Source organism: Mixophyes fleayi, chromosome 1, assembly GCF_038048845.1.
Source record: "Mixophyes fleayi isolate aMixFle1 chromosome 1, aMixFle1.hap1, whole genome shotgun sequence".
NCBI classification, from domain to species: Eukaryota; Metazoa; Chordata; class Amphibia; order Anura; family Limnodynastidae; genus Mixophyes; species Mixophyes fleayi.
The window spans coordinates 189693874-189718435 of record NC_134402.1 but is presented as its reverse complement, the minus strand read 5'-3'; the positions used below and the strand labels follow the sequence as shown (position 1 = coordinate 189718435).

Below are 24562 nucleotides of genomic sequence, written 5' to 3'. Positions count from 1 at the left end.
GCTGTTTGCTGAAAGTCATCCAGAAGTTACTCACTGCAAGGTGCCTTGTAAGTCCTCACATACCAAGTCACTTATTTGGATTAAGAGAGACATTTATTTTCTAAGAGCATCAAAATATGCTACAACAGACTACTTTAGTTTGTTCACCAGTTAACCTTTCACCCTTAAAAGCCAGAAGAAAGCATTTTGGTCATTACAGTGCTTCTGTGTTGTTAGTAGACACAATGCAATACCATCCATCGTCATGGCCACCAAAAGTCAGCTAAACACCAAATTACCATTTACACAAGTATAAACAAATTTCACTGATATGGATCCTTAAAATATTTATTTATTTATTTGACATATTATTTTTGGAATTTAGTTCCATTATACACTTATTTTATCTTTCTGTTTCTAGTGAATATAATATTCCTTTCCTCGTAAAGTTACTAGGATGTTTATGAATGACTGAGACATTAAATATTTCCATTTCACTAGTTCCTTTTGGTGTAGAACATTTAAAATGTTACCTGCGTCACTGACTCCAGAATTATATGTGATAGAATTGAAACTAATAAAAATAGAACTTTCTGGAAAAAAATGTTTGCAAGCTTACACTGCAAAAAAAAATGGTCATCAACACACACTGGAGTCAGTCATTTTGTGACACGCATTCTAAAAATTCATTGGAATCCCAGTGAATTGATAGGTTGCATTCTTAACAATATTGGCCCACAAAAAGACTGACTTCAACAAGATAGAGGGAGAAAATGTATATACCTTAGTTAATTATAATATATTATGTGAGAGCAACAGCCCCAGTTTACTCACTTGTCTGCAAATCACTAGCAATTTTTATTTTATCTGGTCACACTTTTTGTAAGCAAGAGCAATATTTTTGTGGAAAGTCTGCATTAATGTACTCTGTTGTACTGCAAATACGCAGCAGTGTATCTTCTTAGGTTGACGTAGTTTCTTTAGCTGAAGCAGCGGAAGCATCGTCAGTCTTGTCAGCAATGCTGTAGTAGTAAACTCTCATACGGGATTCCACATTCTCAAAATTTGGACGATTCTCCATCCTATATAGAAAGATTTATTAAACTTTATGGCATTGGGTGATATAATATGGAGATGTACTAAGAGCTACATATTCATGATTCCAATGTTTCCATTACCCCTCTCTCCTTACTGTTGCTAGTTTTATTTTACTATAAATATAAATATCTATATATACGATAGGTATTCATCGCTGGTACACACATCGTTTTGGCGCCTAAAGGCTCTTTAAAGCATTACTACACACTGACACACAAACTTATTTTTGCTTTTTTGAAACCACCATTTAAACACTGTCTTATGAAATGCCCCCAAATCAGTGACAATAAAAATCAAAAATGTTTGAAAAGGTTCCAATGGGCAGCAATATTTCAGACCCATCTGTCTATAGACACCTATCTGTCTGCTATTTAGAAATAGAAGCTATGTCTTGATTTGTGTAAATGCAAGTAGGCCTGGGCTCATCGTAGCTGAAAGTAGAGGAAAATGTGGCTAATTTTTTTTTTTACTTATTTTAAATTCTCAACTCTATTTACAGGTAAAATATTACCAATTAATTTTATTTTATACCCAGGAGATGCAACAAAGTTTGGGGCCACAAAGAGCAAATGACAGAGTATGTGCCGTTTACTGGATAATATGTTACTCAATATTTTCTAGGTTCTGTGCATAATAGCTATGCCTGATTCTATGTGTTTTACTGAACACAAGAAGCACATTTAAAGCTTGCTGAAGACTCTGTGTATTTTTAATTAACCTATCATATGAAGGAACACAAAATAAGTGTGAATAAATATTAAACGCCAATCTTTAAAGGGGGGTGAGTAGACCAAGGGTGATGATGCTAATTGCTAATGGTACCCTGTTGGATCCAGCCATTTGTTCTGAGTGCCGAGCATGTATACAACATATGTATGTCTATGACCAGACTTAACTGTATATGGTAAGCACTAAGCAGATATAAGTAGGTTGCCTCCACAAGCAGCAGAAGGGCTAAGCTCACTCTTGTTCCATTTGACATTATGGTATTTAAACGCTTTGTAGTCAAATGGAAATTTCGGATATACTACTGTCAGAGACATTATGACTAGTTACATGAAGATGTAAACTGTAGAAGTCAGAATTATAAAAACTAGTGAAACTTGGAGGCCCGGGAATACAGCCTGTACTAAGAGTAAGTTCTTGCAAACTGAAGAGGCAGCGAATCAGCGGACATGATCTGTGGCAGCTGTGCCAATTAACCTGACATTGAAGTCTCCCTAGGCCACAATGGGGCTCAGCGATTCTCCTTCACTATATCTTGAAGTGCTAGCGGCTATTAAGGGACATACTGTTTCAATGCTATCCAGCAGGGGGAAAAGTTGTACTGCAATTAGTAGTCACATTTATTTAGTTCTGGCACATCAAGCAGAGCAGGGGGAGGATAGTTGACATCTGCTGGTATGTGCAAAAGACTGAAGGCACATGCATCAGAGGTGGGTATCAGGGGCAGGCTGGGCAGGGAAGCATCTGCCCCCCGGGCTGGTTCCAAAATGGGCTACTTTGGGCTTGGTCAATGGGCCACATGCATTTTCTTTCCTTTAAAATAGATTGCTGAGTCGAGTTTTGCATCCCAGGCTAAAATTTGCCAGCGGAGGGCATAGTAGAATGACAGTTCACTGACTTATGGGGGACATTATAAAGAAATTGTATATAGTCTGTACATAAAGAAATATCAGCAAAACTGTAAAATGCTGTCTGGTCATGAAAGTATCTAACATTGAAAGAATAAAATGAAGGGATTGTGGTTATATGGAGTAAAAAATAAACTATATAAGAAATGAGTAGTAAAATAGCTAAATAGAAAAGATAACATAAAATATAACATAATGGTGATAAACATGGTTTCTTACTTAAATGTCCAGCATGCTAACATGAGGTCATACATTTCTTTAGGACAGTCTGTAGGACATGCCAAACGCTCATTCCTCTCAATGAAATTAAGGACTTCTGGACCTTTCAATTTCTACAAAACAAAGACCCAGTAAGTGCATAGTATTTGATTTATTTGAATCCACAAGCTTCGCAAACACAGTGACCTGCCAAATACATACTTTATAGGGTTTTTGTCCATAGGTGAATGCTTCCCACATGGTTATCCCATAGCTCCACACATCACTCCGACTGGAAAACTTGCGATATTGTATACACTCTGGGGCATACCACTTCAATGGCCACTTGCCACCTGTTCGAGCCTAGAAGAAATTTTATTAGTAAATGTAGTAAATGCAATTCTAGGTAAACCATGTTAATGACCAAAAAAGTAAATCTACTGTTGAATAGTTGTGCTGATATAGCTGAATTAACATTACATTATAAAAGTCCTATTGATTTTAAAAAATATCTTAAATAAGGTATAAAAAAAGAAGAGAAGGGTTAAATGTTCTACAATGAAAAGTACGTAATGCAATGTCACATATATTAATTGATATATAATATCTCAGGAACAGAAGAAACACTTAATCTAAATTTTAACAAGATGTCATGAGAATTATCGTATTAGGTTGCTGCCCGGTTGCTATGGATGCCTAAACAACAGGGTGTTCTGTGCAGCAAGTTCTGCAGCAAATCAGTGTAAGGGGGTGCTTGGCTTACTAGGAGATCCTGATTGTCTACCTGCTCTTTATAGTGCAGGGAGCTTAATACACCTGTGTTAACTACAGTCATGGCCAAAAGTTTTGAGAGTTTCCTGGCTATGGACTCCAAATTTAGATGTTTTGATCCCCGAGCCACTTAGTTATCACTTTTAGCTTATGGCAAGGTGCTCCATCATGCTGGAAAAGGCATCGTTCTCACCAAACTGTTCTTGGATGGTTGGGAGAAGTTGCTCTTGGAGGATGTTTTTGTACCATTCTTTATTCATGGCTGTGTTCTTAGGCAAAATTGTGAGTGAGCCCACTCCCTTGGCGGAGAAGCAGCCCCACACATGAATGGCCTCAGGATGCTTTACTGTTGGCATGACACAGGACTGATGCCCCAAACAATCTGAAAGGGGATTCATCAGACCACAAGTTCTGGGATTAAGGTCTGGGGAGTTTTCTGCCCCTGGACCCAAAATTTTGATGTTTTGATCCCCAAGCCACTTAGTTATCACTTTTGCCTTATGGCAAGGTGCTCCATCATGCTGAAAAAGGCATTGTTCGTCACCAAACTATTCTTGGATGGTTGGGAGAAGTTTCTCTTGGAGGATGTTTTTGTACCATTCTTTATTCATGGCTGTGTTCTTAGGCAAAATTGTGAGTGAGCCCACTCCCTTGGCGGAGAAGCAGCCCCACACATGAATGGTCTCAGGATGCTTTACTGTTGGCATGACACAGGACTGATGGTAACGCTGACCTTTCCTTCTCCAGACAAGCGGTTTTCCAGATGCCCCAAATAAAGAGGATTCATCAGAGAAAATGACTTTACCCCAGACCTCAGCAGTCCAATCCCTGTGCCTTTTGCAGAATATCAGTCTGTCTCTGATGTTTTTCCTGAAGAGAAGTGGCTTCTCTGCTGGCCTTCTTGACACCAGGCCATCCTTCAAAAGTCTTCACCTCACTTTGTGTGCAGATGCACTCCCACCTGCCTGCTGCCATTCCTGAGCAAGCTTTGCAAAGGTGGTGCCCCAATAGCACAGCTGAATTAACTTTAGGAGCCGGTCCTGGTGCTTGCTGGACGTTCTTGGGCGCCCTGAAGCCTTCTACTCAACTATTGAACCTTTCTCCTTGAAGTTCTTGATGATCCAATAAATGGTTGATTTAGATGCAATCTTACTAGCAGCAATATCCTTGCCTATGGAGCCCTTTTTGTGCTAAGCAATGATGACGGTACGTGTCTCCTTGCAGGTAACCATAGTTAACAGAGGAAGAACAATGATTTCAAGCACCACCCTCCTTTTAAAGCTTCCAGTCTGTTTTTCTAATTCGGTGAGCTTGACAGAGTGATCTCCAGCCTTGTCCTCGTCAACTCTCTCATCTGTGTTAACGAGAGAATAACTGACCTGATGTCAGCTGGTCCTTTTGTGGCAGGGTTGAAATGAAGTGGAAATGTTGTTTTGGGGATAAAGTTCCTTGTCATGGCAAAGAGGGATTTTGAAATTAATTGCAATTCATCTGATCACTATTCATGACATTCTGGAGTATATGCAAATTGGCATCATAAAAACTGAGGCAGCAGACTTTGTGAAGATTAATATTTGTGTCATTCTCAAAAGTTTTGGCCATGACTGTACAGGCAGACCTTCGCTGTGGACCTTAGCTACTCTATGGAGTCCTGACCTTTGCTTGGAGCCACACTTTCTGCTCAAACCTTTGTCTGGACCCTATTTTTTGAAGGCTGCCTGACTTCTGCACACACTAAAAGTATTAGTCCCAAGTCTTGCAAGCTTAAATCCAAACGGATAAGGATTAAGAAACATTAATATTGGCAGAATAATATAAGCACTAACCATATGCATTAGCTAATATAAAATAGATATGCAATAAATAGGTTCTCGTCCAAGAATTGTGATGGAGCTGCTCTGTTTGTGTAATCAGAAAGGTACTGTCTCACTGCCTTAATAAAACCTATATCTGTGGCCCACTAAAGACAGAAAAGAGCCAATATGTAGATCCTGCTCACAACATTAAAAGACAAATTCTACAGTACACATCTATGATTCTGTTGTGTAACACGTTATTATAAGGATAGATAAGCAAATTCACTCAGCCAATTCTAACATTTGGCAAAATTTTAGAGATTTTTTCAGTAAATAAAATCACTGAAAATATAAGGCCCACTGGAGAATCAGACTAAACAAAGCATAAAATGTAAACAAGCAAATCAGCAAGCATGAGCAAATGTCACATGTATATAGCTTTATAAAAGGAGCTCATAATCCTTGGACAGTCATTCTTCCTGGTTTTTTCTAGGGCAGGCCTGGAAAACCTGTGGCTCTCCAGGTGTTGTGAAACTATAAATCCCAGCATGCACTGACAGCAATGAGCTGGTTATCTACTGGCAAAGTATGCTGGGACTTGTAGTTTCCCAATACCTGAATAGTTGGCCAGACCTGTTTTAGGGGAAACACTTTGCCCTTTGTGTCTGATTATTAGTATCGCAACCTACTGTGAACTCGTATACACTGTGTCTACTACATAACAGAGTGGACAGTATTACAACATTGCTGTAGTACGTCCATTAGCTTTGTTAGCTACATAAATGTAGAAATACATAGGCAATTCATATTGATATCAACCGGTGTACTGTTAAAATGTGTGGGAAAATGTTACATTTTGCTTTATCTTAAAGGAAGCAATTGCGCGTGGATCGCCAAGAAAAGCTTAACTCACTCTCATGATTAAATTATGTAAAGAAAGATGTAGTCCTAATGTGGTGGTTGGTTGGTCTGTAATGTGATATTTACGGTTTGGCACAGTGCACCACCCAGATTTTTCCAACTCTCTACACACCTATATGCACTTCTAGTTTGTGAAGCCATTCTAAGAGTGGCGTGTAGACATGCACCTTTATGTGCACTTGGCAGACTATTCAAACTCAGCACTGCTCAGACCAAGTATTGTCACCAAAATGTTCGCTGAGATAAAACAGATAATTCAATCTGTTTTGTACTTACCACGATGGGTGCAATATTTATTAGTTAGATCTGGAAAAAAGAAATATTTTGCGACAAGTAGAAACTAGATTCCATAAGACAAAACTGCAAATACAATCTTTTTGTTGCATTATTTCAGTAGAACCCTCTTCAGTTGATCACTTAGGAGGTCATTTACGATACGCAAAACTGCCGGGGCACTGTGGAAACTCCTCTCTGGATTACTTTGCACTGCTGTTCCCAGTTTTCAGTGTTTCTGGAGCAAATGGCAATGTTTCCACAGGCTTCTAGGAGGAATTGGACAGAGCGAGGGTGTTCCTTGCTAAGTGTGGACTGCACCTAATATTACAGATCCTTGTCTCCGTTTAGATCCTTGTAAGAACAAGATCAAATCGCTGATAGAAGACGTAATTTGATTGTTTGCATCCGAATTTGTGTGACTCAATGTAAATATATTATTTGGAGTTTTATACATCTATTATTATGTGGAACTGCACAGATAAAAAAAAAAAGAGAAGATCGCAGAAAAAATTAAACTCATTGGGGCTGATTCAATTTGGACATGTTAATCTAGGAATAACGCAGCGCTAATAGTATTACAGTAATTTTAATGCGGATAATTGCTTGCGGCCCCGAGGGCTGCTAACAAAAATCTGCAATAAAATTACCGTACTAACAGTAATACTGCACACTACTACTGCAACAACAGTAATAGTGCGCAGACCACGTTATTCCTAGAATAACGCGCTCAGATTGAATTGGACCCATATTTGTAAACAGGACAGACAAAGAAGAATTAGAATTACACCCCTAGAGCCTGCCCTAGGCACAGAGGCAGGCTACAGTACTAGAAACTGCTATGTTATCTAGGTGTTATCACAGTCTTAAATGATACTTATCACTGTGGGTCAATGAATGCAATTCCAGCTCTACAGACAGTATCATTTGATCTGTTTCTTTGCTTCTTATGGACTCACTGAAATCTATGGACCAGCTGCAAAGTAGTAAGAGAAGCTTAGGAGCCCCTTTTACTGGTACAATTAAATACTGCAGTTACAGATATTACACTGTGGTTACAGATTTAACTTATTTCAATATGAAGAACTATAGCTTAAAAAAAACGTGGTTGCATTGCACAGGAAACCTTTTTTGATATTAGCACAAACAGGAAAGTCACAACCTTAGCAGCATCCTGTTAGTAGTCATCATCTGATAAGCCATGGTATGGCTTAGCTTTACTTAAGAAGATTGTTCCTTCTTATTTAATTATTATTAACCTATATTTATATAGGCCCTACATATTATTCAGCACTGTACAAAGCATATTTAATCATTCACAAGTCCCGGTCCCAGTAGAGCCTGCAATCTATTTCCCTAAGCCCTACACATGAATACACACAAAATAGGGTCACATTTGTTAGAAGTCAATTATCCTATTAGTATGTATTTTGGAGTGTTGGAGGAAACTCATGTAAACAAAGGGAAAACACACAAATTAATACAGATAGTTCCCTGTTTGGATTTGTAACAACGATGTGAGTGAGTTCTCTGTACAGCACTTCGGAATTAGTGGCGCTATATAAATAAATGATGATGATGATGATGATGATGAATGGCCCAGGCACTGGAAGACAGCAATGCTAAAAACAGTGCCATTATGCCACCCAACTGTCAGAATTTTGCTACCTAACTATGTCTTCTATCTATCACCACTAGAAATAACTTTGGGTACAGTGTGCACATTCCATTGATATTTTATCGGTTGCTCTGGAATTTCCTGCTTATTTTCTACTTAAAACTGTGTTAAATTGTTGCCAGCAGACTTTTCTGAAAATCAGTTAATTAGTTCAGTGCAGGATCAAGTATGGAAGAGACTTATGTTGTGCAGTGCTTCAGAGATAGGCATCCTGAAGGAGAGTCTAATAAGATCAGTGCCCTTTCACCAGCCTGAGAACATGATGGTACATTCATATAGTTTCCAACATGAAACATTTCAACAGGGACACATGTTCTGCTGCCTATTTAGTCACTAATTTTCCAATAAAATTACACTGGAGTTAAAAACACCTCTAAGATCAGCTACCTAATGTAAGTCTTGGTAAAGCCAATTAAATGGTAGTGGAAATGGGGGAAAAAGGAGCAGAATACAGTGTAAATAAGGTATGTTGGATTACAATATATATACTAATGAGATACACACAACATAATAATAAGATCATTCAATTTTAACTGAGAAAACAAAACTAATATTTTATGTATGTACACATGGTTTCTACAGTTGTAAATAATCAGGTATTTCATATTGACTTGCCACATACCTTGGTGCCATCTAGAGTTTCTTTGAAAGTACTACCTCATGTGCATAACAAGTAATAAGATGTTTACTTGCATTTTCAAAACTACACTACAATAATGAGTTATAATGTGATCAGATTGGTTGCTGTACTAGACATTATTTTGTGAGAATAAATTGATCCCTTATGTGCCAACTACAAAAGGCTTCCCTCCTCATCAAGTGCTACCACCAATGTACACCCCCCCTCCAACTCACCGGTTTTTATCTTTTGTGGAGTGGGTAGTGACAACTTGTTCTCCTCAGACTGGGATTGTGGTGCTGGGTTGTGACATCAGAGCCCATTGCTACACTCCCAGTATATCATGAAGGAGCAGTTTGCAGTTTTACAGATAAGTTAATTGGCTTTTGACAAAATAATTGCCATGTAGTAGGGAGTTTAGACTGTAAGCTCCAATGCTATATAAATAAATGAATGACAATAATAACAACATATAATCACAAGGCTTCTTGGGGCCCAATTAAGGGTTCAGGTCGCCCCAGGCTAATATGCTCATAGCACCAATTTGCTTAGGAATTTTTGGCCCCGATATAGTACATTTTTCTTCCATAGTTCGTGTGATCACACCATTGGAGGTATGTCTGTGCCTCTTTTGAACAGCGCTATGAAGTCACTTCAAAAAACCTGCATTACCACAGACACCATTGGCAGAAGTGTGCAGCACCCGCTCACTGGAGCATGATATACCTCCCAGCAGTGGGAACAAAAGTCCTGACTTTCAGGTCGGAGGGACAGTGCCCTAAATGTGGTATTTGTACTGGAAGGTATGTATATGTTATACACTCATTTACTATCTTATTATAGCCACAGTATAATGAACACTGTTTTACACTTAATATTACACTATTACAGCTGTTTACCTGTACATGGTACCTACCATGAGGGGCCCAGTGCTACTCAGAATTGGGCTGTTCATCTCCAGGTTCGGGGGCACAAAAGTATATTTGCCCTCTCCAGCCCCCATAGAGGGTCAGGCAAGCTTGTAGGAAATGGAATGTGGAACATTTTATTCAATTGTTTACCTTTACCTTTTTTTGGGGGGTTTTTTTTTTTACTTAAAAGCAGCAGTTTGTCATGTGTATTGGCAAACCACAGCTTAATACATGGGATGGTTTGCTTGCCTCCTATGTATATAAAGCTAGATGGTGATATTAAAGCTTGCGGTTTAAAAACATAAACTTTGAAGTGTGGTTTGCCCCTTAGTATAACACTCAATTTACAAACCAAAGGTTAATAAATCTACCCCCGAGAGTGTATTATGAATATATATTTTAGCATTAAATCATTATATCAGGTATAAGGCCAAGATGTATAAAAGTCTGAGTTTCATTGTGGTTTTTAATTGGACTGATAATGCATGCAGGTTGAAAAAAAAAAACCACAGAATGTATTAAAGAAACATTTTTTTTTTCAAAAAAACATTATGCATAAATTGAATACACTAAAATAAATCACAGTGTTTAAAGAAAAACCGCATTGTAAAACATGGTGTGGTTTTGTAATGTGTGTTGCATGGTAAGAGGGCAAATGGCTTGGCATAACAAACTGAATGGGTGCTATACCTCCTGGCAATCTTTTTGGATAAGTAAATAATTACTTTAAAAATAGAGCAGCATGTCCCCTTTCCCATAAAAAATAGGCACAATGCTAAAAACCTGGTTGATTTCCACTAAAGCAGGGAACAATGAATGTGGAGTTTCAATGCTAGAGTGGAAACCAGCACCAGGCTAGACAGGCTCGGTCAGTACCCACTAAAACAGGAAAAGCCTCAGAATGGAGTCCCCCTGTCATACTACGAACCAGACCCAGTCTGGTTAATGCAGTGCCGCAAGTTCTATGGGAACAGAGCGCTGCAAAAAACATTATACTCCTTGCATCTCCCAGAGACTACCATTCCCATGCAGTATACTACTGAGGACTTTCGTGGCAGTACTGGGCTACCCTTGGGTATCAGAGTAATGTAAAAAAAAATCCGAACCCCATGAGTGGCAACTTTCCCACCTCAACATTTTCAGTATAATGGTAATGGATGCCCTTAAACCATGGTCCATTGCACCAATTTATTAGAAAAAGTAAATAAAACACACACAATTGTTAAATATATTTTTGTTGAAAAAAACTCCCTCATATCCATTTGTTCAACATTTTATTTAAATAAAGTTGTACTGGGTAATACAGGCAGACAGAGAGGTAAGAAGGTCCTGCGCGCTTACTGTTAAGTACTACATATTGCATATTAGTTCAGCCAGATTACAAAGGTAAAACGTGCTTAGTGGGCTATATGATCCAGTAACATTGCAATGTTGGTCAAAGGGTTGATGTGTTGTCTGAACTATGTAAAGGGCGGTAATAGGGTAACCTAGGAAAGTTAAGTTGGTGGTTAAAGAATTTTATAAGCTTGCCCGAAGAGGTGGGTTTTCAGAGAATGCTTGAAGACTAGAAGAAAGTCTTGCCGTGCGAGAGGTGGAATTCCACAAAGTGGGCACAGCCTGAAAAAGTCCTGAAACTGGGAATTGGAGCAGTTTTACAAGGAAAAGCAATCTAGCTGCCAAGGATCACACCTAGGCAGCGAATTTGAGGGGTGGGATTCTTTGTTATGCTGTCAACAGAAATAGAGATGTCAGGTAGATAACTTCTGTTGGTGGGTGGGAATATTATTCACTTGAAAGATTGAGCTTGAGTTGGTGAGTGTACATCCAAAATGAAATGGAAGAAAGACAGTAACACAGGATGTGGTGAAACAAGGTATTAATATCACCTCAACTTGTCTGCACCTCATTGCTCACAAACTGTGGACTATAAAAACATATACTTTTTCTAGCTCTCTGGTTCCCCATATTTGTCAGTCATATTTAAACTTGTATATATTCTATTTGTAAGTAGTTAAAATGTCTGTCAGCATGGTTTTCATATCTTGCAAACTAGTCCATTGTTTCAGCCTAGGCAAAAGGATTATTGTCTGCCAGTCCTGTATGAATGTACATCACACCAGGGGGGTCTCTTGTCTTTGTTTAGCTGTGTGTCTGTGCGTGCTAGCATAGGGAAAATGTCAACAGATAGATGACAACATTATATATTTAAATGTAATGCTTCTGGACTGTAACCTTACTTGTTTAAACAACTTCTGCTGTAAAGCCACAGAACAATACCTGTCCCTAATTGTATGAAGAGCAAATCAACTGCTATCTGTGAAAAGATGAACACAGAAAAGGACCAATCAGGCAGGTCCTGAAACTCCTGAGAAGGTCATTACTGCCTTTAAATACCAACTCCAGAGAACAGCAAATTGGAATTCAATACCCAGTGATAGCTGAAGTCAGGCTGGCGTTGAGACCTCTGCCTCTGTCCTGACAGGAAAAAGAAAAAAAAAAGCGGAGTGACAGTGACTCAGGACCACTGTCTTGCTGGTATCCTCAAAGGAGAGAGGGGGAGAAGCTTGAATGGATAGACAGCAGTGAGGTGCTTCCATTATACCCTGTATGTTGTCTGTGCCAGACTGTAGTGTTACTTGTTGCAGGGTATTATTTAAATATGTTTATTGCTGTTTAGTGCTACCACTTTGTTAAATAAACTTATTTATTTTATTTCAGATATTTACTTGGGTGATTTTGAACCTTGGATAGGTACCGGGTAGGCCAGCTGTGCGGCACAGAGGGTTACATTATCTTTACATAGGACAACACAGACGTTGAGAGATCAGGAGAGGATAGATACATTTTGGTATCATCTGCATAGAGATGATACTGAAATCCATAGGCTTATTAGTTTTCCAAGACCTCCCAACTTTCCCGATTTACTTAGGACAGTCCAGATTTCAAGGAATGCTCTCACCTCCATGACAGTCAGCCCTAATGACGGAACTGGTGTGTGTCCCAAATGACAGCACTTTTGGCGTGCAAGTCCTGTGAAGCACTGTCACAATTTGTACAGGAATAAGGTTGGGGGTATGCCTTAATACACTACCTAATTTTTAAACTGCATTGCAAACCACAAAAATAAACTTAATATAACCAGGTTAAAAACAACTACTAAATACCACCAGTTTCATCTCAAGTGAACATTAATCTTACCACCAACTAATACATGAGCCATAGAATTATTAAACATATTTAACAAAAATTGTTACTACTTAATGATCTATTCAGTCCAGTATATTCAAATATTGTTACCTTATAGTAGCTATCATCAGCTGCAAGAGCCTTAGAGAGACCAAAGTCACTGATCTTTGCATAATGTTGATTCACCAGCAGAACGTTGCGAGCAGCCAGGTCACGGTGCACAAAGTTATGTTCTTCAAGATACTTCATTCCCAAGGAAACTTGGTGCATTAGTTCTACAATATTATTGACAGGTATCTCATCCCTGCAGAAGAGGCAAATAAGAAATCTTAATTTCACTCATTCACTAACTACAGACCCATCTCACTTCTCCCCTTTGCCTCTAAATTATTTGAGAGGGTAGTCTGCAATCACCTCACTAGGCACCTCTCAGACAACTCCCTCCTTGACCCTCTTCAATACGGCTTCCGCCCCCTCCACTCTACTGAAACCGCACTGGCCAAAGATACTAATGACCTTCTCTCGGAAAAATCTAAGGGTCACTTCTCCCTGCTCATCCTCCTGGACCTTTCTGCGGCCTTCAACGCCATGGATTATCCCCTCCTGCTGCAGTCCCTGCTTTCCCTTGGCCTCTCTGGCTTCATCCTCGCTTGGGTCTTTTCCTACAACGCCAACAACTCCTTCCCTGTTTCCATTTCCAGCTCATCCTCCACTCCCTCTGCCCTCCTTGTCGGAGTTCCTCAGGGCTTGGTTCTTGGACCTCTACTCTTTTCGCTATACTCTACCTCCCTGGGTGATCTCTTCGCCTCCTTTGGTTTCCAATATCACCTTTACGCCAATGACATTCAACTATACATTTCTTCTCCTGATCCCCCCCTCATTCCTCGTGTGTCTGACTGCCTTTCCGCCATCTTCTCTTGGATGTCCTCACGTTTGTCTCAAAATTAACATTACCAGAACCGAGCTCATTTTCTTCCCTCCTTCTAAATCTTCATCCCATCTTAATCTTTCTATCACTATTAACAACACCACCATTGCTTCTGTTCCCCATCTCTGCTGCCTGGACATCACCTTCGACTTCTCCCTCTCCTTTGCTCCCCATATTCAATCTCTCGCCCAATCCTGTCGCTTACCACTCCGCACCATCGTCCGCATCCGGCCCTTCCTATCTCAGGATGCCACTAAAACCTTTATCGATGCACTCATCATTTCCTGACTTGACTACTGTAACTTTCCCCTCACCAGCCTGCCCCTCTCTCACCTCGCCACTCTAGGTCTATACTCAACGCAATCTTCCTCTCCTGCCTCCCCTCTCTGCCTTGTCTTACACTGGCTTCCCTTCCCCTACAGAATTCTTTTCAAACTGCTCACCCTTACCTACAAGGCCCTCTCCCACTCCACTGCCCCATACATCTCCAACCTCCTCTCCATTCACATTCCCTCCTGTTCTCTGCGATCGGCCAATGATCGTCGCCTCTCCTCCACACTGATCACCTCATCCCACTCCAGAATCCAATATATCTCCCGGGATGCCCCCCTCTACTGGAATGACCTCTCACACTCCATCTGACTGTCCCCTAATTTGTGCACCTTCAAATGGGCACTTAAAATTCATCTGTTCCTCAAAGCCTACTAGTCATCCAGCTAACCTTCTCTCTATGCTTGATCTCCTCACCTCTTCTCCCCTGTCCCACTTCTCGCTCCTCTTGCGATTGATGCCCTTGTGCCTCCTGTTTACCCACCCTTTAGGATGTAAGCTCTTACATCCTAGGAGGGCCCTCCTGTCTCTCTACCTTTACTTCTCCTCCAACTCCATTATGCAAGCTTTGTTTGAAGCTATTGAGGTACTGGTATTTGTTGTGTATTGTTTTGTACTGTTTTACTCTGTATGTTCCAGTCTGTTTTGTACGGCGCTGAGCAAATCTTGTGGCGCCTTATAAGTAAAGATTATTATTAATAATAATAATAACAAAATAATTTAACAAAATAGAATGACAACCAGTATTACAAAAAGGAAATAATAATAAAAAAGTTGTAATATTCTTGAATGTAGTATGTTGCGCCCAAATAGCCAATAAAGTGACATATATGTCCAATGTGTACCCAAGATAAGGTAGGAGAACATCTAACCAGTTTAGGTTTAATTAACAGTCAACTATTAACACAATGAAACAAGTTTTATCTGACTTTATTGAATCACTCTGACTGGTATAACAGCTGGCCTCTTAGGTACACAGACCATAAAGGCCATTTATGAACATGAAAGAAATGAAGTCATGAAGTTCAAATGCTGTTTTATCCTTCTATGGTGATGTCAGACATGGAGAGCTGTCAAAAAGGGGGTGGGGACTAAATCACTTTCCCCCTAAATAGTTCCCCTATGAAACAGAATTCTCGATCTGCCCCTGGTCTGCAGAGCCTTTTTCTGAGGTGTCAGTGATTTATTGCCAGACAATATATTGGAAAACCTGTTCAGATCTATATGCTTAATGGGGGTGAGCACTGTAGATAAATAGGATAGCTTGGGTAAAAAATTGCCACTGCAATTCTACAATTTTTCTGGTTCATAAATGATACCTGAAAAGGGCATTTGTTCCATAAAACATTGTGTGACTTTCTGATTTTTGCTTACAACAAAATTAAGTGAATACCACACATTGAAACCATCAAGCCTCCTGTCTATCTTTTGGTTATATGCTTATGAGTTCTACAAGCAGACTGAAAGAGGGGAATTGCTCTCTGGCTACAGTAAGATTACCCAAATGCACACATTGGGCCTCATTTACAATTCAAGATTGTTACACTTCTTAGGAGTTTTCTATCAGTCAGTGTTAGCACTGGCCTTCCTAAAGCGTGGAGTCTAACGAACCCCCCAGTCTTCACCAAGAACCACCGCAAGGCGGGATGGATTTTGCTGCCGGAAGTCTGCAGGTCACAGCCCTTTGGTTAGCCCACTGGCGTGATAGGTGACAGACAGTTGGTAAGGTGAATAGTCTCTGTAGAGGTAGTGTAGTACGGCACAGAGGAGCAGGATCAGTAACTGAAGAAACACAGCTCCTACAGACGAATCCAAGCCGTATACAGTGGAACTCCGGGTTGGATACACTGAGGACACACCACATTCAGGAGAGTTGCCAGGTCAGATACAAAGGGGAACAGGCAGCAGCGTAGTCAATAAGGATAGCCAGGTCGGATACACGGGCAGCAGCGGACCAAGAAGCAGAGGTTAAATAGGCCAAAGGTCATACACAGGGAAACACCAGAAACAGCACAGGATACACAGGAAGAGGCAGACACAAAGTGGTAACTTGTTGCTCTGACAAGGCTGCAGTGTCCAGATGAGCTTTCTATAGTCTGCAGAGGCAGCATGGTGGCTAAGTGGTTAGTATTTCTGCCTTACAGCACTGGGGTCATGAGTTCAATTCCCGACCATGGCCTTATCTGTGAGGAGTTTGTATGTTCTTCACGTGTTTGCATCCTCCGGGTGCTCTGGTTTCCTCTCAAACTCCAAAAACATACTGGTAGATTAATTGGCTGCTAACAAAAATGACCTTGTCTGTATGTCTGTCTGTGTGTGTGTTAGGGAATGTAGACTGTAAGCCCCAATGGGGCAGGGACTGATGTGAGCGAGTTCTCTGTACAGCACTGCGGAATTAGTGGCACTATATAAATAAATGGTGATGATGATGATGATTTTGCTGTCTGCAGATAGTATATGCCCCCTCCCAGCCATGATCATGTGACTGTCCAACCAGGAAGTGATGATCTCTACACAGAGGCAGGGAAATCAGCAGCACAGAAACAAGTAAGTTTGTGACAAACATACATCATTTATGTGGAGTAAATATATACGCATTTCTGTACTATATATGCACACATCCATCTGTATATAGATTTGTAGCAGAATGGTGGTGGGCATGCATAAGTTGAGTACAGTAAGGGAACATAAGAGTAGCATGATCTGTAAATGTAACCTAATGAGCCTTGGACACAGTCCCATATGCGCTTGTTAGACATATCTTATGCAGTTACCCAATGCCTGGTGTAAAGATATTTGGTGATAATGACAATGACACCTATCTAGCCTTCTCAGACTGGCTGTTTGCCTATTGACCCCTTCATCTGATAATACTTATTTTATTAATATCGCTATTATATAATGTTAAGTTGTCTATCTGGATTACTTATTTGTCATTTTAATTTAGACTAACACAGGAAAGATAATTCCCATTGGTAGACAACAGATGTGAGGGGGGGGGGGGGGTGGGTTGTATTTAATTACATTTTATATGGGAAACATTTCTTTTACATTTATAATAACACTGTCAACAAACTATTCTCTCTTGTTCATATAACACTTCAAGACATTATATTGTGTAAGAATGTTATTTTTGCATTTGCTACTATTTTTATCAAGTCATCATGGGGTCTAAGTATATGCATTTGTATGCCTGATATACCCTGATGTATAAATAGTGCTGTGTTTTTAGCTGGATGTATCAAAACAAATATGTAAGCATTTTTTTACTGGTAATTTCAGGACATAAAATGCGTCAGTGTCAGTATCAATATAATGCAAACTACTCCCACACTACTTAAAAATATCCACTGTTGGAGATTTAAATGCATTAAATGGAAAGCATACATTTTATGTGAGTGAATAAATTGCAAAATGCATGTAAGATATGAAAAAAGTAGTAAGAACATAAACACAGAGTACCTCCAATTCTATGGAGGTCATTTACGAAGCTCACTTGATGAACAGCACAAAACACTTATTTTGCACCTCTGCACCTAAACAGTCCACCCTGCGAACATTAAGCTCTGCACCTAGTCTCTGCTCTTGTGAAACACTGTGCATAAGTGTAAATATCAAAGCACAATCTCCTATCACTTTAATATATTATTTATATTCTATTCATTAAATTAAATGTTCTGACCACACCAATTTATCTAATTTCAGTAATCACATTCTGCAAAATGAAATCTCATATAGTACTGTTCCTGAAAACTAAGCTTTACAGAAAATACCCTCATTCTGCACGACCCCTAATGCATATTTCAACTCCACTGCAAACGCTGTCATCTTTCTTCATAAAGCTGTGCACAGAAATCTAGGAGCACTTCCACAATCCAAGGTGCATAACACCTCTAAAAAGACCATTTTGGGGGGCGTAACCTGAACGTCATCTTGACCAGATGCACTGGCTTGAAACTCTGTCAATTGGGACCCCTAAATACCACCTTTTGGGGTCAGTTTATACTCTATCTTCACCCAACATGCTGCCTGATAGGTCCCTGCACCATTTGGGCTGCAGAATGCCAAATTTCAGACTGCTGCTGAAGCTCTCCTAACCAGTTTCTGCCGTCATCAAGCTAGAGGGGGAGCTACAACCCATCATCTCTCCCTGGGCTGTCTAGCCAAGTCCTGTCAGCCACCTACTTGGACCGGCTATACCCCCAACTGTCCCAATATCCTGTCATGGCTCTGATTGGGTGAATGGACCGTGGGCGGCCACTTCAAGTCTGCGGGCGGCCACTTCCGGTCTGCATCTGACGAAGCCAGATCCTCAGCTTAGAGTAACAGAGCGGCACTACATTGCTCTCACAGTGGAGCGCTCCCTGGCAGAAGAGGAAACCCATACTCCACTCTGGGGTCCGTGACGCTGGAGCCATGTAGGTTGATTGGCATACCTGCATTACCTTTTTCATCTGGGTCTACAGGTTCTCACTGCAGCCATATTGTGTTCTTACTCCCACCATTAGCTCAGTCTATAAGAGGCACATAGTCCTTTTCAAGGCAACACCTCCTGGACTGTGTGGAGCCAGATTCTATATTGTTCCCTGCTGCTGGTCTGTTGGCCCTACTTCCAGCTCTTCCACCACCCAGGAGTTGGGAGTGCTCGTCTCTCATTGCATCTACAGTGCTTGGAATCCACTGAGATGCAAAGCATCTGATCAGATCAGGAAATCTTCACCCGTACCCTCGTGACTCTGCCTTAGCTCTGTCTTCCTTCACTGCTGCTACCACACCTGCCACCTCTGATGTAGCTCACTCCTGACTGACTACCCTGGGACCTCTGGACTTCTTTTATCTGTGCTTCTGCCCTGTAGCCACCAAGGGATCCAAAGGAATAGGACCAGTTCTTTAAACTGCAGTCCCCATCCTCTGCAGGGGCTTCTGCTAAAAACATAGGGCCTAGAGAGGGTAGAAGTGGACTGTCTCCGCCTCTTTCCGAAACAAGACTTTCTGCTGACTTACTCTCACCCCGATGGCCTGCTGACCATCAAAATGATGCAAATGATGCTGGCTTTGTTCAAAGCTGATTGGTGTCTGATATGCATTCTTCATACATGAAATTAACGCACAAGTGAATGATTTAGGTGGGTGAATCTCACACATCAAGGACAAGATGGAGGAGTTTGTGGCATTACATAACAATCTCATAGCCTCGCACGACCTGCTGGAGGTTCAGGTCCTGTCCATGTCTGACAAGCTGGCCAATCTTGAAGACCAGGCAGAATAATTTGGGTTATCCCAGAGTCAGTATGTAACTCCGAGCTCCAACATCTTGTCAAAGACCTCTTCCAAAAACTGCTTCCGGATGCCTCAGACCAAGACTTGCTATTGGATCGCATCCATAGACTCCTGAACCTGAGATCCAGCCTGGAGGGTGTTCCACGTGACACGTTTATGCAGGTACATTTTTATCACAATAAATTGCAATAGAAATGTACAAGATATTACGGGCAGCCAGAGCTTCTGATTCCATGGAGCTTCTCCAGGAACTCCAACTTTTTCCTGATTTCTATTGCCAAGCTGCGGTCTTTTCAGGCCATCACTTGAGCCCTACGTGACCACGAGATCCATTATCGTGGGGTTTTCTTGTTAAACTCATTATACAATGGAAACATTTCATCCACATCATTGCCTTCATACATCATTGAGTACAACTTCAGCACTCTTGGGATATAAAGTTACTTTCTGTTGACTCAACCCCGCAGGCACGAGCTCAACATGAGTGGTCGCATGTGGGTACAAGCTGAGCAACAGCTTCTCTGCCTCCTCTCTTGTTTTGTTTTAATATTGTTGTTACGGGCAGGTAGCACGTGGTTACACTGTTGGTGCAATTAGGAACACCGGGCCATGCTCCCTCTGTTACCAATTTTTCTGGTTAGTTCCCCGTCTTGCAACTATATTAACCCCAGAACTTTTTAATTTTTAGTCCTCCTGCTGAATTTTTCAGACTACTGATAGAATTCGGTCTTTATGATGTTTGAAAGGTCCAGGCCCAGTTGGAGCGTGACTACACGTAACATCCCAGGGTGCACAATTCATATTCTCGCATTAATCTGAGCCTGATGGATAATTAGTTGTTGCAGAAAACTAAATCAGCCAGGATTCTCTCAACATTGTGGTCGGACTATGCCACTTGGTTTAGACATTGCGGTTCACTAGGCCAGTAATCCACCCCGGGCTCATGGCACTCCTTCCCGTATCTTCTCATCCTGTTAGAAGCCAAGGACCTGTTTACCGCTACTAATTCTCTGGAGGACACTTCCATCTTCAACTTTTAGTTCACGCTTAAACCTGTGATGCGCGGCTCTACTATCCAAATGGGAGCAAGAATCAAACACACCTCCCTCCACCACCAAAGGAAGTTGGAGATGGAGCTGTTCTCCTTTGAGTCCCTAATAAAAACACAACCCACTACAGACCTTAACTCCTGAATTGCCCTGCTAAAGGGCAAATTGCAGAAAGTGTTACTCACCCGTACCCATCAAGCGTTGAGTAGATTGCTGCAGAAGTTTTACGTGGCGGGTAACAGGATGGGTAGACTGCTTGCTAGGAAACTTTCCTTTTCTACTCCCCAAAATGTATACAGATAAATTACGTTCTCTACTCACCGAATATGTGTAGAAGGGCAAACCACTGAGACTGACCCATTTCATCATGTCCACACCAAAAAGAGCAGGGGGTCTGGCCCTTCCTGACCTAGTTAAATATCAGGAAGCGGCTGTTCTGGCCCAATTGCAAGACTGGTCCCTGCCTGCCCTATGTAAACCATTGGTAGACCTGGAAAGAAACCTTAACCATGCCTTCCCGATGGGCGACATGCTATAAATACCTAAACCATGGCGCCCAGCATATACTGACCGCCCTAGACTTACGAAAGATGCCCTCTTGGTTTGGGACAAAACTTTGAAAGCGATAAATGACCTGACCCTCTCTACATTCAACCTCTTTCTGCTTGCTCTGGGCAAACTCATCTCTGAATTTAACCTTTCTCTTTGGTTGGCCAAAGAGAAAGATCCTTTATTCCCACCAGATTCTCTTATCTTACACCCAGCTGCGGGACTGTTTTAATATTCTAAAGAACTACTTCTAAGTACTTGCAGGTCTGCCACTGGTTCCTGTCTTTCCACCCGCAACACCTATCTGTGCAACACCCCTCTCCTCTTCTTGCTAAACTGATGACAGGGTCAAACCGGGTTGCCATCTCCTTTTGGTATATGTACCTTACAGTTGGGGGCGAACCCTAGAAGACCCTATCTCAGATTGTATGGGAGCGGGACATCGGGCAGGTGCTGGACTCAACCCCATGGGATATTGTCTTTCAAACCGCCCATTGCATGTTGGGGTGCCTAAACCACAGAGAGATGATGCTCTAGCTACTCCACAGGACTCCGGTAAAACTCCACAAGATTTGACCCGCACAATCCAAGAACTGCTGGCATAGCTGCGGGGCGAAAGGTGACATCTTTCATATGTTTTGAGATTGCCCCTGGGTCTGCCCCGGTGTTTACATTAATAGTGTCTGTCACTCAGACCATTATCCCTACTGCCCCAGATGTTGCTCTCCTTCACCCCACCCCCTCCAGGTCTCCTCCTATAGGTCACATATTCATCGCAACATGGGCTGTGATTGCTCAGGCATGGAGAACATGTAATCTCTTCCCCCTCTCTCTAAAGTTATCTCCAAGGTCCACTTGAGTTGTGAGATGGAAACGCTGGATGTTTTGTACTCCTCCTTGGCCTCCTCTCCACACATGAAATGGTTCACTTGTCTGGACTATATGTCTAAGCACCCTGCCACACATAACTCCCAGGCACTACCAGGAGTCTTCTCTCAGTAAAGCCACTGGTCCACGCTTGATATTGAAGGTGTGATATTTGCTAATATTGCCCTCTATACATTGTCTTACCTGTTTTGGATATGCGTGTACTGTACACCCCCCCCCCCCCCCCCTTGCTTTCTGTATTCCTTCCCTTCCTCTATGCTCCCCTACCCCTCCTCCCCATTTTATTTTTGCTTACTTTACCTGTAACTGAAAATTCAGAATAAAGAGTGTTGTAGTAAAAAGATAAGGGGCCTGATTCATTAACGATCTTAACTTTAGAAACTTCTTATTTCAGTATCCTGGACAAAACCATGTTACAATGCAAGGGGTGCGAATTAGTATTCTGTTTTGAACAGAAGTTAAATAATGAATGTTTTTTTCATGTAGCACACAAATATCAACTTTAAATTTCAGTGTACAAATAAGCTATCAAGTATTTGTGTGCTACATGAAAAAACAGTCAAACAGAAAACTAATTTGCACCCCTTGCATTGTAACATGGTTTTGTCCAGGAGACTGAAATAAGAAGTTTCTGAAGTTAAGATCCTTAATGAATCAGGCCCAAGATCATTTTCCACTTTGTAAATGAGGACTGATGTTCTATTTCTGATGTTTTCAGTTCCTGGAAAAGCAGTTAAAAAGTGTATATACTGTATAAGAGCATTGGCTGCTATTAAATTGTAGAAAATTGCATCTATATAAAAAAATGTAAACAAATTAACAATAATGGCAGTGATTACATTATTGACAAGTAGATACAACATATGAATAACTTTATGTAATTAACTTCAACAATACTGAAAAGCTTTGCTATCAATCTTTATGCCACAGATTCCTAGAAGCACTCTTCAATGTTCACTCACTTCTTCGCTGATAGGAACTTGTTGAGTGGTCCAGATGATGCCATTTCCATGACCAGCATGAGGCATTCTGCCTGGCACACCCCTATCATTCTGACTATATATGGATTGTCCAGCTGATGCATGATCTCTGCTTCCTTCATCATCTCGTCCTTCACCGACTTCTGATTTTCACTCTCCATCTTCAATATCTTGATGGCCACATCAATTTGACGCCTAAAAATGAATATATTACTTTATAAAAAAAAGGATGAAATTCTAGAATATAAAACTGAACATAAAATATAAAAGTAGATTATTGGACATGGCAGGATAATTGTATTTGTGAAACCTAGAATGTATGAGGTACAAAGTGTGAACACTTATTACTATGTTTGCTAAAGTTAACAGATAGCTTGAAAGGGACAATCAGTCAAAATATTATGCTGCAGAAAATTAAATGTGTTACCAAATGCCTTATTTAAATGAAAGCTATAAAGGGAAAACCCTTGAGCTTCATTCAAGCAGTATTTGTCAAAATGATGTTAGAAAGGCATTCCATGACTGATATAGCCTTTGTTTAGGAGATGTATGAATAATTGGTTGTTAGCAAGTGAAAACAAAATTGATTCCCGGGATCCTGAATGTGTGAGCTTTGCTCAGACTTGCTACCTGGCTGATACGTTTAACCTATGCTATTAATAAGGTAGAAAAATAAATGGAAGTATGGTACCAAAGATGCCAAAGATAGGACCATTCTAGCAGAGATGAGATAAGATTCTCACCGTGCCATCTGTACTTCAGTCAGCTCCTGAACGCCTTACGGTATGTCAGATGGCTACTGTGAAACACAAACTGCAGGACGGAGCACTATGTGACAGCACATGGAGCAGATTCAATTCTTCATTCTGTCCCATCAGAGCCTCACAGTATGCTCGGCACCTGAGACCGGTTTTTCCTCTCATCTTTTAGGGGGAATTCAATTAGCTGAGCAGTGTCTCACGGATGTTCCAGAGAAACTTAGCAGTGAAGATTTTGACATAAATCTCTGCTGATTTTTCCTCGCACTCCATGGAGATGTGAGCAAAAATAAGCGAAGATTTCTACCATAATTGCCTTCAATGTTTGTGCGCAAAATCGCTGCCAATTGAATTTTCCCTTTAGAGGTGCAACCAAAAATCAGTGAAGTTTCATTTACTGTAATACATGGAAGTGTGTGCAGGTGCATATCACACGAGGCTCCTCCAGCTTCTCACGCTAAATTAAATTTCCCTCAGCTTCCTCATATAGTCATTGCACAGAAACAGTGAGAGCCAGTGCTGCTATTACAATGTCATTCATTCACCTTCTGATAATACAATGGCTGCAGGAGGAAGTGTAGCTCATTAGTGCGAAGCTGCACTCCTGCAATAAATGAGTGTGGACCAACAGACAAACAGTTGTTGGGGATGTTCAGTTATTTCTGAAATGTTAAACAATGGTGCAAAAAATGTAATTCCTGGTGAATTTTAACGATTAACAGTTTTTATTTTCTGG

At 40.9% G+C, this 24562-nt stretch overlaps 1 protein-coding gene across 2 annotated transcripts in view; it reads right to left on the bottom strand.

Moving 5' to 3' along the window:
* Positions 1–313: 313 nt before the first annotated feature.
* ZAP70 (zeta chain of T cell receptor associated protein kinase 70) overlaps positions 314–24562 on the bottom strand; it is an 80245-nt gene continuing 55996 nt past the window's right edge. For both annotated transcript variants that reach the window (XM_075204676.1, XM_075204677.1), the window contains exons 9-13: positions 23051–23263; positions 13176–13368; positions 3132–3272; positions 2931–3043; positions 314–1061 (exon numbers count right to left, since the gene is read on the bottom strand). In XM_075204676.1, the coding sequence (XP_075060777.1) occupies positions 941–1061; positions 2931–3043; positions 3132–3272; positions 13176–13368; positions 23051–23263 (781 nt within the window). In that variant the 3' untranslated portion in view covers positions 314–940. The remainder of the gene's footprint in view (positions 1062–2930; positions 3044–3131; positions 3273–13175; positions 13369–23050; positions 23264–24562) is intronic.